Source organism: Mesoplodon mirus, assembly GCF_964341445.2.
Source record: "Mesoplodon mirus genome assembly, chromosome: 11".
NCBI classification, from domain to species: Eukaryota; Metazoa; Chordata; class Mammalia; order Artiodactyla; family Ziphiidae; genus Mesoplodon; species Mesoplodon mirus.
The window spans coordinates 100,724,140-100,740,386 of record NC_138987.1 but is presented as its reverse complement, the minus strand read 5'-3'; the positions used below and the strand labels follow the sequence as shown (position 1 = coordinate 100,740,386).

Below are 16,247 nucleotides of genomic sequence, written 5' to 3'. Positions count from 1 at the left end.
CCTGTATTGGCAGGCGGATTCTTAACCACTGCGCCACCAGGGAAGTCCCTACACTAGCTTTTTTAAATGTTGATATTTTGTCAACTGGTCAAAATTAAATGTGATGCAATACTGAACTTCAATTTTCAAAATGTATGACCATTTACAATCACTCCAAAAAAATTAAATGCCTAGGTATAAATCTAACAAAACATGTACAGGCTCTGTATGCTGAAAATTATAAACGGCTAATGAAAGCAACTGAAGAAGGTCTAAATGAGTTCTTCCCATGAATAGTATATGAAATGGAAACTTGACATGTGTAAAGATAGCCAATCTACTTAAATTTTTCCTCAAAGACAAGGAAAAAGAAAAGATTACTCAGCAGTGACAAAAAAAAAAAAAAAAGTGTTTTACTGACAAACAGTAGAACTACAATAAGCCAAGCCCAGCGAATCCAAAAGATGTTACATTACAAATTTCCAGTTTTGGTGCCTGAATTCAGCACTAGAGAGCTCAGAGCAAGAATCAAAATCCAATGCAGAACAAAGATGGAATACATGATCACCACTGAGTTCTCCAATGGTCCTTTCTAAAGTGCAAGGTGACAAAATTCCTGAAGCTACCCCCAGTTTTCCTTCATCTACCTATTAAAATCAGAAACACTCCACTATGCAAAGAAGGAAAAAAGGTCCAGAAGGGAAATGTCAGAACAGACTGAATATTTATTCAACAGGGAGAAAAGAACTGCCACCACAGAGTGAAGATGCTTGTGAATAGGAAATTCAACGACCAGGCTGTCGAGATGCCAGAAGAACTCACTGACCCCTATCCACCTGGCATTTGTTGAGGCTCAGCTCCAGCCCGCCTACATGGCTACTAGTCCCATCAGACAGTATCAGATGTGGTTCCTATTAGTGAACCCATTACAGGGCATCCATCAGTCAGGGCGAGTCAAGAGGGAGCTCTCCGTGAACCCTCTGACCCACTGCACAGTTAAAGAGGTCAAAGTCTTAGAAAGTACACATGCCACAAATCTAAAAATAAATAAATCTCATGCCAAGTCATTTCTACCTAATTCCTACATTCTAATTTGTATTCTGTATACTATATATTCCACCTCCAATATGTATTCTATATATTCCAATAACCACAAGCGAAAAAACAAAGCAACTTACCTTAAAAACATTTTACCCGATACCCCTGAAATACACTATTAAATTCTTATTGCAGAAGTCAAAAGCCCAGACATTTAAACCTGTAGATAAGCCTGAACTGCCTTGTCTCTCAGTTCTTCTCAGCATTAATTTCAGAAAAATGAAAGGCTTTCCATCTGTGGGTCAGGAATCAGAATGCAGCAGGAAAACGTCCCTCATCACTTCTAAATGTTTCTCATTCTGATGGGACCAATGTCTCAGGATAATAACTGTGAGGTCTCATATTTGTTGCTTCTTTACCAAAAGTACCCAGATGCCCCAGCTGCACTTTTATGTTAGATCCCTGACTCTGCTAAGTGACCTGGAAATGGGCCTGCACTAACCACTCATAAATACCCGCATGCCGATTTGAGGGAATGTCAGGTATGAGACCCACAAGAATTGGTGACTGAAAAAGGTAAAGAATGAAAACTCTTGTTATAAACATACAAACCTTTGGTGTTATTGCAGTGGAAAATGCAGGTTTTGACATTAAAAATATTTCATATCACAAATATTAGCCACAGAAACTACCCAAGCCCACAGCCTAATTACTAAGTGATCTTTTCTTTTTAAAAAAAAAATAAATTTATTTATTATTTATTTTTTGCTGCATTGGGTCTTTGTTGCTGCATGGCTTTCTCTAGTTGCGTCAAGCGGGGGCTACTCCTCGTTGTGCAGCTTGGGCTCCAGGTGCACGGGCTTCAGTACTTGTGACTCGTGGTCTCTAGAGTGCAGGCTCAGTAATTGTGGCCCACAGGCTTAGTTGCTCCACGGCATGTGGGATCTTCCCGGACCAGGGATCGAACCCGTGTCCCCTGCATTGGCAGGCGGATTCTTAACCACTGCACCACCAGAGAAGCCCTACTAAGTGATCTTTTCAATTCAAATCAGCTGTGTACACTTTTTCTTGGTCTGCTTTTTCATGCAATGCAGAGTTTAAATGGGCTGGTCTGGAGATCTGAGATAAAAATAACCACAAAAACCACTTTGCTACTACTAGATTAATTGCTCTGAATTCTACACTGATCTTTTGGTTTGGTGTGAACTAAATTCAGAGTATAATTTTGCGTGAGGTCCGTATTTTGCAAACCACAAAAAACATATTCAGGAAAGTCCCTCGGAGACTAGTAGGACACACAGTCATCACCCTAACACCATTCTTGGCAGGAGGAATAAGACCTTGTTTATTCACATCAACTGAGCTGAAGGAACAGCATCTAACCAGCTTGCCAAGCATCAAGGTCTGTGGCAAACAGGTTATGCCAACTTCAACAAAATCAGAAGGTTCTTCCTCCACAAGACTTTCTCTACCAATGGACATGAACAGAAAAATGGCTCCATTGCTCTTTTGGCCTTTTACTTCTGATCACAAAAGTATTAGTTATCTCAACCCATCTTAACCTTCTTTTGTTTTACATCAGTAAACAGATCTACCTAAAAGCACAAGAGCACCAGTAACTGCATGCCAGTAACAATGGCATGTTTCCTATAATTCTTCTTTTGCAATTATATGACTCACTGCCTTTCTAACTCTCTGACCACACCATTTCAGTTTTCTTCACTGGATCCTCTGTCATCTCCCCCTCTTTACATCTCACTCTATACAACCTTCCCCTGGAGAAACCAATGCATCCCTAAGGCTTTAGCCACTACCCCCATAATGACAGCTTCCGAATATTTATTCCTAGCCTCTTCCTAGCCCCAACCAGTTCTAAAAACCTGAGATTCCAACAAAAGTTTCTGCTTTCACTGAATATTTAGTTTAGAATGAGCTTTTTTTTTTAAACTTTTCTTTTAAAGGACCTTTAAAGATCACCTAATGTGGTCAAACATAAATGTAAGTTAAATCTGAGTACTGTCTACTATATTGTTTTCTGCATTTTTCCTATATTTCATAATTTTTTAAAAATTTATGTATGTATTTATTTGGTTGTGTTGGGTCTTTGTTGCTGCGTGCGGGCTTTTTTTAGTTGTGGCGAGCTGAGGTTACTCTTAGTTGCAGTACGCGGGCTTCTCATTGCGGTGGCCTCTCTTGTTGCAGAGCACGGGCTCTAGGCGGACAGGCTTCAGTAGTTGTGGCACATGGGCTCAGTAGCTGTGGCTCGCAGGCTCTAGAGCGCAGGCTCAGTAGTCGTGGCGCATGGGCTTAGTTGCTCTGCGGCATGTGGGATCTTCCCGGACCAGGGCTCAAACCCGTGTCCCCTGCTTTGGCAGGCGGATTCTTAACCACTGTGCCACCAGGAAAGTCCCCATAAATTTTTAAAAAATTAAATAATCTAAACTACTCCTAATTTTAAAGCTGAGGAAATCAAAGCCGAAACTAAGTGACTTGCCCAAGATCACTAAGTATAATTTCCTATCACCACATCTCCCACTGTTCCCATCTAGAAAGGAGGATGAATGAAGGGCGTTGGGTCATGAGACTGAGAATGTACACAAGCAGACCTTATAAAAGGCTATTTCAACAAACTGCACTGAGTTCTGTTTGACATTCCAACAAAAGGTTGAAGAGCTCAGAGAAACTTGCAAAAGGCCACAGGCAGAGATGTGTCATTCAACAGTGCACAGTTTATCTGTACAAGGGTGGGAGGGGGGGCCTACAAAGTTATCATCTAAAAAAACCAGCGACGATATTTTAAAGGTTTATTTATTTATTTATTTATTTATTTTTGCGGTATGCGGGCCTCTCACTGCTGTGCCCTCTCCCGTTGCGGAGCACAGGCTCCGCGGCCATGACTCAGGCTCAGCGGCCCCGCCGCTCCGCGGCATGTGGGATCTTCCCGGACCGGGGCGCGAACCTGTGTCCTCTGCATCGGCAAGCAGACGCTCAACCACTGCGCCACCAGGGAAGCCCCCAGCGACGATATTTTAAACCCACTGATATTTAATATTCACCTCCAAATTCAGGTAAGAACTTCATAATTAAAAAATCTATTCTAGCCACATTAAACATCTATTCTAACCTTAGGAAGTTGGTATTATTATTATTCTCAGTGACAGATGAGAAAATGGAGGATTACAGAGGTAAAATAACTCATCCAAGGTCACATAACTAATAAATGTAGAAGGCTATTTCAAGCCCAGGTCTGACAAGCCCATACTTTGACCACAGTGCTACTAAATCCAGACCACCTCTGTGAAGGTCAACAGATTAAAGGAGATGTTCATAAAACAGGAGTAATTCCATAGATACTATATACTGTACACTGCCCAACACAAAAGGACCTCATACCATGGACCTTGAACAGGAAAAAAAACAGGTCTTTTCCCACATCCCGTTTTTCCTTAAAGAATTTTAAAATTAAAAAAAAAAACAAAAAACTGCTGAATCCATGTTCTTTTTCATATGTGCTTAATTTAGTGATTTGAGAGCTGGACGAAAGTCTAGGGTAGCTTCAGAGAGGAGGATGAGGTCAATTAAGAGAAATTATAGGGGGCTTTCTTGTGGCGCAGTGGTTAAGAATCCGCCTGCCAATACAGCGGACACAGGATCAAGCCCTGGTCCAGGAAGATCCCACACGCCGCGGAGCAACTAAGCCCGTGTACCACAACTACTGAGCCTGCATTCTAGAGCCTGCGAGCCACAACTAATGAGCCCACGTGCCACAACTACTGAAGCCTGCAAGCCTAGAGACTGTGCTCTGAAACAAGAGAAGCCACTGCAATGAGAAGCCCGTGCACCACAACAAAAAGTAGCCTCCCCTCACCGCCAACTAGAGAAAGCCCGCACGCAGCAACGAACACCTAATGCAGCCAAAAATAAATAAATAAATAAAATAAATTTATTTTTTTAAAAAAGAGCAATTATAGGAACAGAAATATAGCAATTATAGAAATAGATGAGAACTTTCAAAGAGCTGGTTCAAACTGTCTTTTATGGGATCCAACAGGAGAAAGCTGCTTTGGAAAAAGTGAGCCTTGTCAAGTGTCACCAGAGTAACTTAAGAAAAAAAAGCAAATCCTGATAAACAGGCATATAACATTCATATAATCACCCCAAATTCAAAAGGAAGTTAGCTTTTCTACTGTTATCTTTTAGAATGAGACCCTTATATTTGAGCAGTTGTCCTAATAACTTACAGGGGTAATTGCTGAAACTCAGTCCTAAAAACAAATATAAAAACCATCCAAGAATGACCACAAATACAGTCTTTGTTCTCTATGGTACAAGAAACCAATCACAAGCCCATCTGTGTGAGACCTAGCTAATGAGAACACTATTTCAGAGGCGGGTACAAAGAGAAGGATGGATTGCCAAGGGGAAGAAGTCATCTATTAGACTGTGACAAGCTTGCATTATCAGTAACCAACTGCCTGGTTCCCTGGTTCCCTGGTTCCCACACCTGCCACCTCCATCCAAAACTATCACAGCAGCAAACCTGGCAATAGGCTCACCTCCAAAACACTGGCGCCCTCTTTTGACCCTTTTGTAGTACTGCATGCATACCAGGCATTGATGTGAAAAAGTCTAATAAAGCCACAAATTAATAAATTTGCAGGTAACATTTTTCAGATAATTCTATATTTGCAATTCCCTGAATAAACCTTAATTTAGCTTGATAAAAATATTAAACAGCAGACCTTCTACATAAAATTTATGCCAGTGAAAAGAAAAGCAACAATGTTCTCTTAACTGTTTTAACAGTTTACATATATTAGTTGATAGTATTACAAGAATTAGAATGATGCCAATAACTGACAAAGACCCTACTATGTGCCAGGCACTAGGAGTGAATAAGTTAGTTTAATGCTAACAACCTAATGAGGCAGGAACTCCTCTTCATCTTACAGATGTAAAACAAGGCACAATGAACCTAAGTAATGTGCCCAGGACCCTGCACCTGGTAGCAAGTGGTAAAACTGAAGTCCACACTCAGTAACTGTGACGCCAGAGCCAGAGCCTTATTTATCCCAAAATATCCCTCTGAGGTATCATGATAAAATGAAACGTGATCAAAATAGAAAAAGTATAAGTTGTAAGGAAAATTATAAATACATCATCCAAATCTCTCATTTTCAACAAAATCCCAAACTGTAAAACAATAAAATACTACATGAAACATTTTGGTCATTTTCCCATTCCCCCTCGTTTGAAGATTCTGAACTTCTGGGTCTGAGATTTTTTTTTTTTTTATGCATTCTTTTTACTACCCATTCCTTTTTCATTACGCTATGCCTTTATTTATCTATTATCTTGTTCTTTAAAAGAAAAGAAAAAATTAATCCATACTGTATGCTTTATTTTTCTTCTATACAGCAGAACTGCTTACCTATTCCTACCTAAATTCTCTATTTCACTGAGATATTTAGAAAATATTTTCCTTAAGACAGCAAATCCAAATAGCATCATCAATTCCTTCTCATTGCAAATATGATAGATTCTCATCTGTCTGGAATTATTTAGTGTGTTCCTACCTCTAATCAAAGCTGGCAGACTAGCTAATCTTCTAATATTTCTAAAAATGCTAACTTTATTTTCAAACAGGACATGAAGGCACGTGTCTAATAATCTGCAGTTCAAAACAAGATTTATCTCAAACATTTCTGAATTCCACAGTTTGCCTACTTAAAGCTATTCATAATACCAAAAATTAAGGACACTTAATGACCCAACACAGGCTGACCAAGCTCACTCCCATTCATGACTGAAAGATTTACCACGGGTGAGGACAAATGCTTTTACAACTACCTTTTCATTTCATAACATTAGTTTAAAGTCTACTTAGAAGCACAGACTTAGTCAAAGTCTGAAGTATCAAAAACATATCTTAACTGCACTGATTTAATTTGTTCGATACAAGAACAATAGAAACAAGACGGTTAGAGTTTAGTACTATAACTGACCACATCGCTAAAGAATCCATCACCACAGTATCCATAGCTCCCGTATCTCAACACAACAAGAAGTGCACAGGTAAACGCACAAGAAAAGGCGCTGAGGAATGGGCTCCGTGCAAACCCCATGACTCCTGTTACCTCGGTCTGCAGGATGGCAGCCCTCTGCTCTTTAGCAGTCAAGGACTCCTTCAGCACTTCAACGTGCTGCTTGCTGTCTGAGAACTGGTTGGTGAGTGTTTCCAACTTTGTCTGTAGGGCCAGTAGTTCGGTGTCCTTTCTGGACAGCTCCTGCTTCACCTGACCAATCTAGAGAAGAAGAAAAAGCAGCATAAGGAAAAAAGAAATAAAACCACCACCTCTGATCTGGATCTTTGACAGATCCACGTCAAGATATACAGCATTAACTTTATGACAGGACACAATTCATCTTTTTGCATCATCTAATCTCAGCGGACCCCCCACCAAAAAAAAAAAAACAAAGCTTATTCAACTAATAGCAAAATTTCCAGTTTTCATGTATTGTCTCCCCTAAACTTTTGAAATCCGTTAGAAAAGGAATGGAAGAAGAAAAATCCCGATTCACTTAGATGACTATGAGATAGCAGTAAGCATCTGAACACGACTAAAGCAGTTTTCATCTTCTTAAGTCATAGGAAACTTCAAATCATACAGCAGGATTAGTGTAGATGGAATACAGAAAGAAAAAGGAAACGTCCTACTATTGCTATTTAAACTCAAAAGCTGCACATTTATTTCTTCATTGTCCTTTTTTCATTCTCAAATGAAAGTGTACATAAAGTCCTTCTTAAAAAGCCACTTTAGTGTTATAAGGCATTATAAACATGTGCTTTCTAAAAATTATATAATTTTGAGGAGTTAGGGGTACTGAACTAAAAAAAAGATTCCACCTACAAAGTTATATTACCTACGACATGTCATATCAACTAAATGGATAAAAGTATATAACCTAAATAAAGAACGCATAAAATCTCATTCTGTAAGAATCTACATGTATCATCAAATTTGAATTACTCTGACAAGAGTAATCCATAAATCAACAGGTGCCACTCACTCTCCCATAAATTCTTCTCATCTTAACTTAGAAAACATTTAACAATCAAACATCTCCTTTACATTTCTACTGTGTTTCTAAGAATTTTTACTCTTTTATTCTAAATGTAAGCCAAATTAACAGACATCATATCTGTTTTTACATTATATCTACTGCCTAAGCAAGGTAGCTAGCTATACACTAAAATATAGACTCTTGGAAGTATAAATTTGATAAGAAGTCAGTAATCTCAGTATCACTGATGACACAAAAAATACTTTGTAAAAAGTTGAATGTATCTAAAGTATTTTGACTGTAATAATCTTAGGCATAAGGGACAAAGCTTTCGAGAATAATTTCCCATGAGAAAGTATGAAATAAATTTTACTGTAATTAAAATTACTTTTAAGGAGCACTAAAAATAAACTTATAATTTACTGTTCTGTTTCAGCAGGAAGACAAGCATTTTTCTCATATGCATGAAATCTCTACTTACAAATATAATATTCATTCATTCAACAAACATTTCTGTGTGCTCACTGTATGCAAAATACTCGCAGCTGCTAAGGAAATCAGTGGAAGATAGCTGTAAACAGCAGCTACTTCCAGCCTGTAACACAGATACGTACCCAGGAGCTGCCACATACTGTAATGGTGTAGCATCTTTCATGACATCCCTTTACCAACATCCCACCCCTAACAAACAGAATGCACTAAAAACGCACTTGTGGTATGAATGGTCAGGAGAAACGTTCAAAATGTTCTCACCTCGTCAGCTAGAGAACTATGGCTTAAAGATTACTCAAATTTCCAGCTACCTCTGGACCATGTGATCAAAAATAAATATAAAATCTCAGTTTCCTCATCATCTGCATTGCTAAATAATCCTCAAATAATGCTATACTGACCATAAAGATTGAGAAAAAGAAGAAAATATTCTAAATAGAAGAGTTTAGAAGCACAAATTTTCCTTAAAAGTTAGGAGCATAAGGCTTTTGCAGTCAATCCCACGTGAGAACAAATGAGTGTGTCTTCTTGGGTAACTACCTCTTTAAGCCTTGGTTTCCTGATCAGTAAGATGGAGAAAGCAAACCAGTGCCACTGTATTGCATACAGATTAAACCAAAAAAAATGTATAGAATGTTTAGCCTGTTGTTCGACACAAAAAGAAATTAATAATACTAGCTGAGGAACAAAAGTTATAGATCAACTTCTCCTCTAGACAATACATGGTTACAACAAACCAAACTGGACCCTTTTAGACAAAATATCTCACTTTTCTATCTATACTATAAAGTGGTCCATAAATAGCAAACACTAAATTAGCACAAGTGGTTTTTTTTTCTTGTAATGCTGCATTCCAGTCTCATCCTACCGTAATTTTCAGAAGCAGGTTTTTTTCCTGACACTTGTGAGACAAATGTGTGCACAGCCTAGTATAGGGCAGTGGAGTGCAGAGCTTACCAGCACAGGTTCTGGAACCAAATGGCTTGTGTAAAAATCAAACTCTGCCTCTTACTGTGTTTCCTGAGCACCACTGTGTTACCTCAGCTTCCTTATCCGTAAACTGGGTTGAGAATATACCTACCTTAGTAGGTTATAAAATGCTTATAATAAGTACTCAAGTGTTAGCTATTTTATTGTAATCATTTTATCACAGTTTGAAATGGAATTTCAAGTTCTCTAGACAGATGATTGAGCTACTGAATAGATTTAGAGACTTTAAGTTTCATGCTACTTCTAATTTACTAGATAACTAAATAAGCTAATCACTTCAATACATCTGTTCCAAAGAAAGTAAAATTTGTTGCAAAATCACCTATCGGGGACTTAAAGATGATGTCTACATATGAAGGTAAAGCACTTCACTCAAGAAATCAGATTGAAATAAACCCTGGGTGATGGACCTAGAACATCTGCACATTCTTTGTACCTAAGAAGAGAAAGAGATCATGCACATAAATCAACAAGTTTCTGGTAACAGGAAAGGAGTCGAGAAAAAACAGCTTTGAAGCACCATCCACACAGTGACAAAGCAACAATAAAAAACCAGGGTCAGAGCTTCCAGAGCACATGAGGGCTCGCTGCACACAGGGTGGCACGCGGGTCAAACGGGTGAACAGGAGTCAGTTAAAGAGCAGAGCAGGCTGGTTAGTGCTAGTACCGGGCAAAGCTGCCGACCACAGAGTGAAAGTGTGAGCGCCCAGAGCCAGAGCAGCAGGGTCCCACTGTGGGATCACTGCACGCAAAGGGTAAATCTTACGGCAAAGACCTCGGCCTGAAGACCAGCCGCTCTCTTTTTCAGCTCCTCCCCTTGAGCCTCTTTCGAATTTAGCTCCTCCTTCAGTTGCTCTACCTGTCACGACATTGTTATTCTTTTTCACTCATGTGTCAACTTAGGTCTTTTTATTATCTGCTTTTGAGCCAGAGCAGTAACTGGAAATAACAATAACTCATATAACACAATCAAATCTGTTCCCCTAATTTCCTCTTCAAAGGACCCTAGATGGGCTCACTGTTTTCACAGGGTAATGGACTGAAATGGGCTAATCAGCAAATGGGAAGTAGAGACAATATTTTATTTTGTTCTCAAGTTAGAATGACAAATCAAAACTAACAGCAAGTTGGATATGTGAATTTTTAAGTTCTAAAAGTTACATGAAATTGGCCATAGTCATTGGTAACAGATTCTTAAAATAACAGAGGAATATTCTACTGACTTATATGCAGGTATGGGTATCACAGAAAGAAGCCAGAAACTGTATCATTAAAGGAACAGTTTTCACTTCTGAGAAATTAGGGAACTAACACAATTGGGATATGGGGGGCAGGGGGAGGGGAAGGAACACTTATTTTCTAGCTAATATTTTACAATTGAAATTATGATCTTTAAAACACCACAGACCTGATAAACTGATAACTGTAATAAACTAAATCCTCCAATTTGCCTAAAATAGTTTATAGAATCAAAATAAATGCCTTTGGCTCTAAGGAAGAAATACTGTGACTGAGGTTATAATACAGACTGATATGTCTCAGCGATGCTTCTCCTACTGTACATACACCCCAAGTGCACGTGGGAAACAATAAACCTGATACACATGGGTCTTCTCCAACGGAGAGCACAAAGGGGTTTCCTTTAGGGAACTGTGTTTGAAGGGAAAACACGATTTTATTTAAGCCATTTCAGGAAAAAAAAAGGGGGGAGGTGGATTCAGTCTCTTAGGCTGAATTTCACTTCTATATTTGTTCACAAGACATAGAGAACATGATGTTTCATATAGTGAGAAAAACTCATCTGGATGTCATCCTACTAATCGCCTCAGAAGTACTGGTAGACGTGAAATGTTAAACTGTGATGATACACACTTAGCCTCATACAAGTAATTTTCTTTTAAGTGAAATTTGAAAGAACTATACAACATCAGTAATTCTGACTTTAATTCTGGGAAGTTCTATCTGAAAGAATTACGGTACAAGTATTCTTCCCTGAAGCCTGATAAAACAGCGTGAAGTCCATCATCACTAAAGAAGTAGGAACATGCATCAATTTTTCAAACCCCATTTAAAAATTACGGTATCACACACCATTACCTTGTTTTTCATAAATTTAGAATGGCTCCGATAGACCTCCATTTGCTTCATTTCTTCCTCTCGTTCTTCAGTACTCAAAGCCCCGTTCGATTTCAGCATCTGAATCTCCTCTTCCAAGTCTCGGAGCCCACGCTCCATAGAGGAAATTTTTGAATCCTGAGGACAAAGGAAGATTTAGACATTAAAGTATTCGCAAAAAGTCAGAGAGGTTACACAAGCCTGTCTTTACAGATGTGAAATTTAATAAAGAAAAACAAATATGTAGAAATATTGCAACTGGTGCCTTGCTTCTAAAATATATCCTTCACGGCCATATGGTGGAGAGGAGAAGGACTGAGATCTATACTATGATTTTTTCCTCTACCCTTTCCTCTGCACCCTTTTGATTAAAGTTGAGAGTATTAACTAAAGAAGTAGAAGCAATGGAAAACTAGTTAAAGTTTCTTAGTACTTTATGGTCAACAAACTTCTAGTGAAAACATTTATAATATTAACAGTAAAACCTTTTCTAGCTATAGTATTTTATCGTTTTACTTGATGACCCCTAAAAGGTTTATTTCTGCCCCCAAAGGAGTGGGGAAAAGAGTAAGAAGGTTTCAAAGACTTACACAATAATGTGCATAACCGTATCTACAATAATAAAGATCTGATAACCTCCCACTGCAGAAAAACAAAGGGATGAATAATTACGTTAACAGTTACACTTTATCACATAGTGGTCCCGCCTTATCCACAGTTTTATTTTCCGTGGTTCTGCTTTCTGTGGTTTCAGTTACCCGAGGCCAACTGCGGTCAGAAAATATCATATGGAAAATTCCAGAAAAAAACAATTCAGAAGTTTTAAACTGTGCACCGCTGTTCCAATCAACATGATGAAATCTCACACCATCCCATTCTGTCCCACCGGAATGTGAATCATCCCTTGGTCCAGTGTAACCCCGCCCGTAGTCACTCACAGCAGTCATCTCGGTTATCAGATGGACAGTCCTGGCATCACAGTGCTTGTGTTCAAGTGACTGTTTTTATGTGACAATATTTTTTTTAATACCGTCCCCAAAGCACAAGAGTAGTGATGCTGGCAATTCAGATTTGACAAAGAGAAGCTGTAAGGTGCTTCTTTTAAGTGAAAAGGTGGAAGTTTTCACTAAGAGAAAAAATCATATGCTGAGGTTGCTACGATCTACAGTAAGAACGAATCTTCCAGCAGTGAAATTGGGATGAAGGAAAAAGAAATTTGTGCCAGTTTTGCTGTTGCACCTCAAACTGCAAAAGTTACGGCTACAGTGCATGACAAGTGCTCAGTTTAGATGAAGAAGGCATTAGATTTGTGCAGTAAGATACTGAGAGAGAGAGAATGAGACCTATTCACATAACTTCCATTACAGCATACTGTTATAACTGTTCTGTTTTACTATTAATTACTGTTGTTAATCCCTTACACACTGTGCCTAATTTATAAAATTAATCATAGGTACGTATAGGAAAAAACATAGTATATATGGGGTTCGGTACCACCTGTGATTTCAGTCCACTGAGGGTGGTGGAACCTGTCCCTGCAGATAAGGGGAGGTTACTTACTGCATTAGTAACCTTACTTATTCACTATACTTCACCATGCATGTGAAATATCTCATAATGATTTCTAAAAAGAAACATCACTGTCCTTATAAATCAGCATCACCATGAATATCACCTCCTAGTACAACAACCATCTATACTCATTTTCTTGGTTTTGTCTGTCACAGTATCTAGCTTATCCCCAGATTACTTTAGATGTCATCAATTACAGCAAAACTCCTCCATAGAGTAGATACTTTCACATCTATAGTTGCATATACTTATTCACCTAGGAAGTAAAGACCTTAAAGAGCATAAAGTCAGTACAGCTTTATTTTATTCGGAATTTTAGAGAAACCATTCCTTTAGGAAGCAATCTTGAGACTGACTTCCTCTTTTCACTTTACCTCAAACCTGTCTTGACTGACCTTCCTTGCTATCTGAGAGTGTGCCGATAAAAGTTAAAGGATTTATCATGAGACAATTACAACTAGCTATTTTTAGGTTTGGGGGAGATGGGAGGGCTGTACTCCTCTGACTTGCATTGCATTACCTTTAAAAATAACACAACAAAAATTTTCTTTTACAAATCTATTCAAATGCAACTTACATTTAGTTCAAAATTAAACATATTAAATTAACACAATCAGAGACGTTCTAAACCTAAACCAGGATTTTGATTTACTCGTTTAAAACTACCCTGGCCCATAAAGAATAAATCAATAAACAACTTCAAATGCACTATCTGAAAATCCCAACACAGACAGAGAGGCAGCTCTTGACCAAATCAGACACTCACTATCAAATCATGCACCATAAAATCTGCACCTAAAAAGGGACCATAACTGCAGCTCTGAACGCCATGAGGCAGAAAAAGAACCTGCCACGCTACTTTCTGGGATGAGGCCAGAAAATTAACGCCTGGTATGTTGGACTAGTTGTAGCACCGACCAGTACTCAGGCTGGGTTTATGTGAGGACAGCCCCTTCCAAGGAGGTTTCTTACTCCTAGAATGTATAATGACGAAATAAATAAATTCTTTATCATCTTCCTACTCTATCCTTGCCCGGCCCTGGGTCTCCATCATTCATCAACCAACCCCACGGAGTCCACTGAAATCCTCTGCTCGTTGTTAAATTTCCCAAGTCCTCAACTTTTTTTTCAAAAGTTGTCTCCCTGCTCTAAGTAAACCCAGGCTTTCCCAAAGGATATAATTTCCCTGAACGCTCTCCAGTGAAGTCCACTAATCCCCCAGCATCACAGAGTGGCAGGGAGAAGTGTGGGCACCTCCAGGTTCCTCGATGCTGCTCCCATCTAAAGCTCACACGCCTCTTCACTCTCCCTCCACGCGGCTGCCATCTAGGGGCTCACCCCGCCACTCCCGCCCACGGAAGAAGTCTTCAGCACCCGGCTGACAACAGATCTCTCCTTCAAATGCCACTCTTGCCATAATCCTAGGACTTCAATGTCCGACTTCCTTGACGTCCGTAATTCCAACGCCCGCATCCTCTGGCCCATTTGAGCTCTCCAGTTTACAAGACCACATCACCCGGGACTCTCCTCCCAGGCCTGACACACCGTCACTCACATTAACTGCTGCTCTTGCATCTCACAGAGTCCTCCACCTCCCTAACTTCTACGTTTTCTCCCAACCTGTCCATCCATTCTGAATTCTCTTCCTTCCTATCCAGGCTACATTCCTGGACCGATCATCCCAACTACTCCTTCACCTCCACCTTCAATTCACTTGCATCCCAGTAATTCTGCTATATCTACCCAGCAAAACTCTAACCCTAGAGCAGTCCAGTAATTCCTCCCTGCTCCTCCACTGCTAAAGGGAAAAGAAAAAGTCAGAGAAGGGAGAAGGAAGCAGAGGGAAGAAAGTGGGAGAAAGGAGGAGGGAGAGGAGGAGGAGGAGGAGAGAGAAAAGAATATTACGTCACCTTGAAGACAGCTGGGCTCTTTTATAATCCACCATCACCTCCTTTCCCATTTCCCCCAAAGACCAGTCTAGATCTTCATGATCCTCTCAAGCTCATGCCACACTCTCAGCATCTCAGCTACTTCATCTGCAATTTCAACATAACATCCACCTGACCCCACTGGGCCACCAGAATCTCAGTCTCTTGCTTCTTAGCAGAATGGCTGGAGGTTAACACAACTTAAAATGGATCTACTGCCAGTTAAAACCAGTACACTTCCTTATGCCATCAAAAGGCAAGCAAAGTAATTCTGTGAACATAGGTACACTCGTGTGTTTTTAGGTTCCAACAGGGATCAGAAAATAACATGTACAAATAAACTTGTGGGAAATGTGAACATGTAATTAAACCTTTCTAGAGGTTGTTTACAAGATTATGTTCAAGACTATGAACTGTCTAACTATAAAGAACCCAGAATCCACTAATTTGGTATTTGTTTGGTAAACCCTTTCCCCAGTGAGAATAAAGATATATACAACAATAAAAACAAGTTTTAAGAGGAAATCATCTAAATTAAGAGAACCATTCTGATAACTGTACTTGAGAAGCATCTGTTTACATAAAACTATTTATATACCAAAAACTAAAGATTCTTGTCACATCAACAAATATTAAATGAAGGCACATGATGCAAAATACCATGTCAAACTTTTTAGGGGATACAAAGAAGTTAAAAAAAGAGACAGAGAGGGAAGAAGGGGGAGAGGGAGGGGTCCCTACCTGTAAGAGTCTTCCAGCTCTTGCAAGAAAGAACATGTTGTTAATAAAAATAATAATAGCATAGCAGCTAACACTGACTGAATGTTTGCTATGTGCCAGGTCCTGTTTAAAGTGTTTTACTTGTTTTAACTAATTTAAACCACAAAAGAACCCATGGGATAGGTACTATTGTTATCACCATTTATCAATAAAGAAATAAAGGCATGGAGAGGTTAGGTTACTTGTTCTATGTCATACAACTGGTTAAATAAAGCCAGATTCTGAATCCAGGGAATTTAACATAGACGGCAAGTGCTTAGTCACCAATCACCATAACATTCAGCCTGA

The 16,247-nt window shown here is 39.2% G+C and overlaps 1 protein-coding gene across 6 annotated transcripts in view; it reads right to left on the bottom strand.

Moving 5' to 3' along the window:
- The window catches only part of ERC1 (ELKS/RAB6-interacting/CAST family member 1), a 388,985-nt gene that overhangs the window by 275,172 nt on the left and 97,566 nt on the right, over positions 1 to 16,247 (bottom strand). For 5 of the 6 annotated variants that reach the window (XM_082635263.1, XM_082635268.1, XM_082635264.1 and 2 more), the window contains exons 5-7: positions 11,662 to 11,817; positions 10,331 to 10,423; positions 7,155 to 7,322 (exon numbers count right to left, since the gene is read on the bottom strand). In XM_082635263.1, coding sequence (XP_082491389.1) covers positions 7,155 to 7,322; positions 10,331 to 10,423; positions 11,662 to 11,817 — 417 coding nt within the window. The remainder of the gene's footprint in view (positions 1 to 7,154; positions 7,323 to 10,330; positions 10,424 to 11,661; positions 11,818 to 16,247) is intronic. The other variant, XM_082635267.1, reaches the window with a different exon arrangement.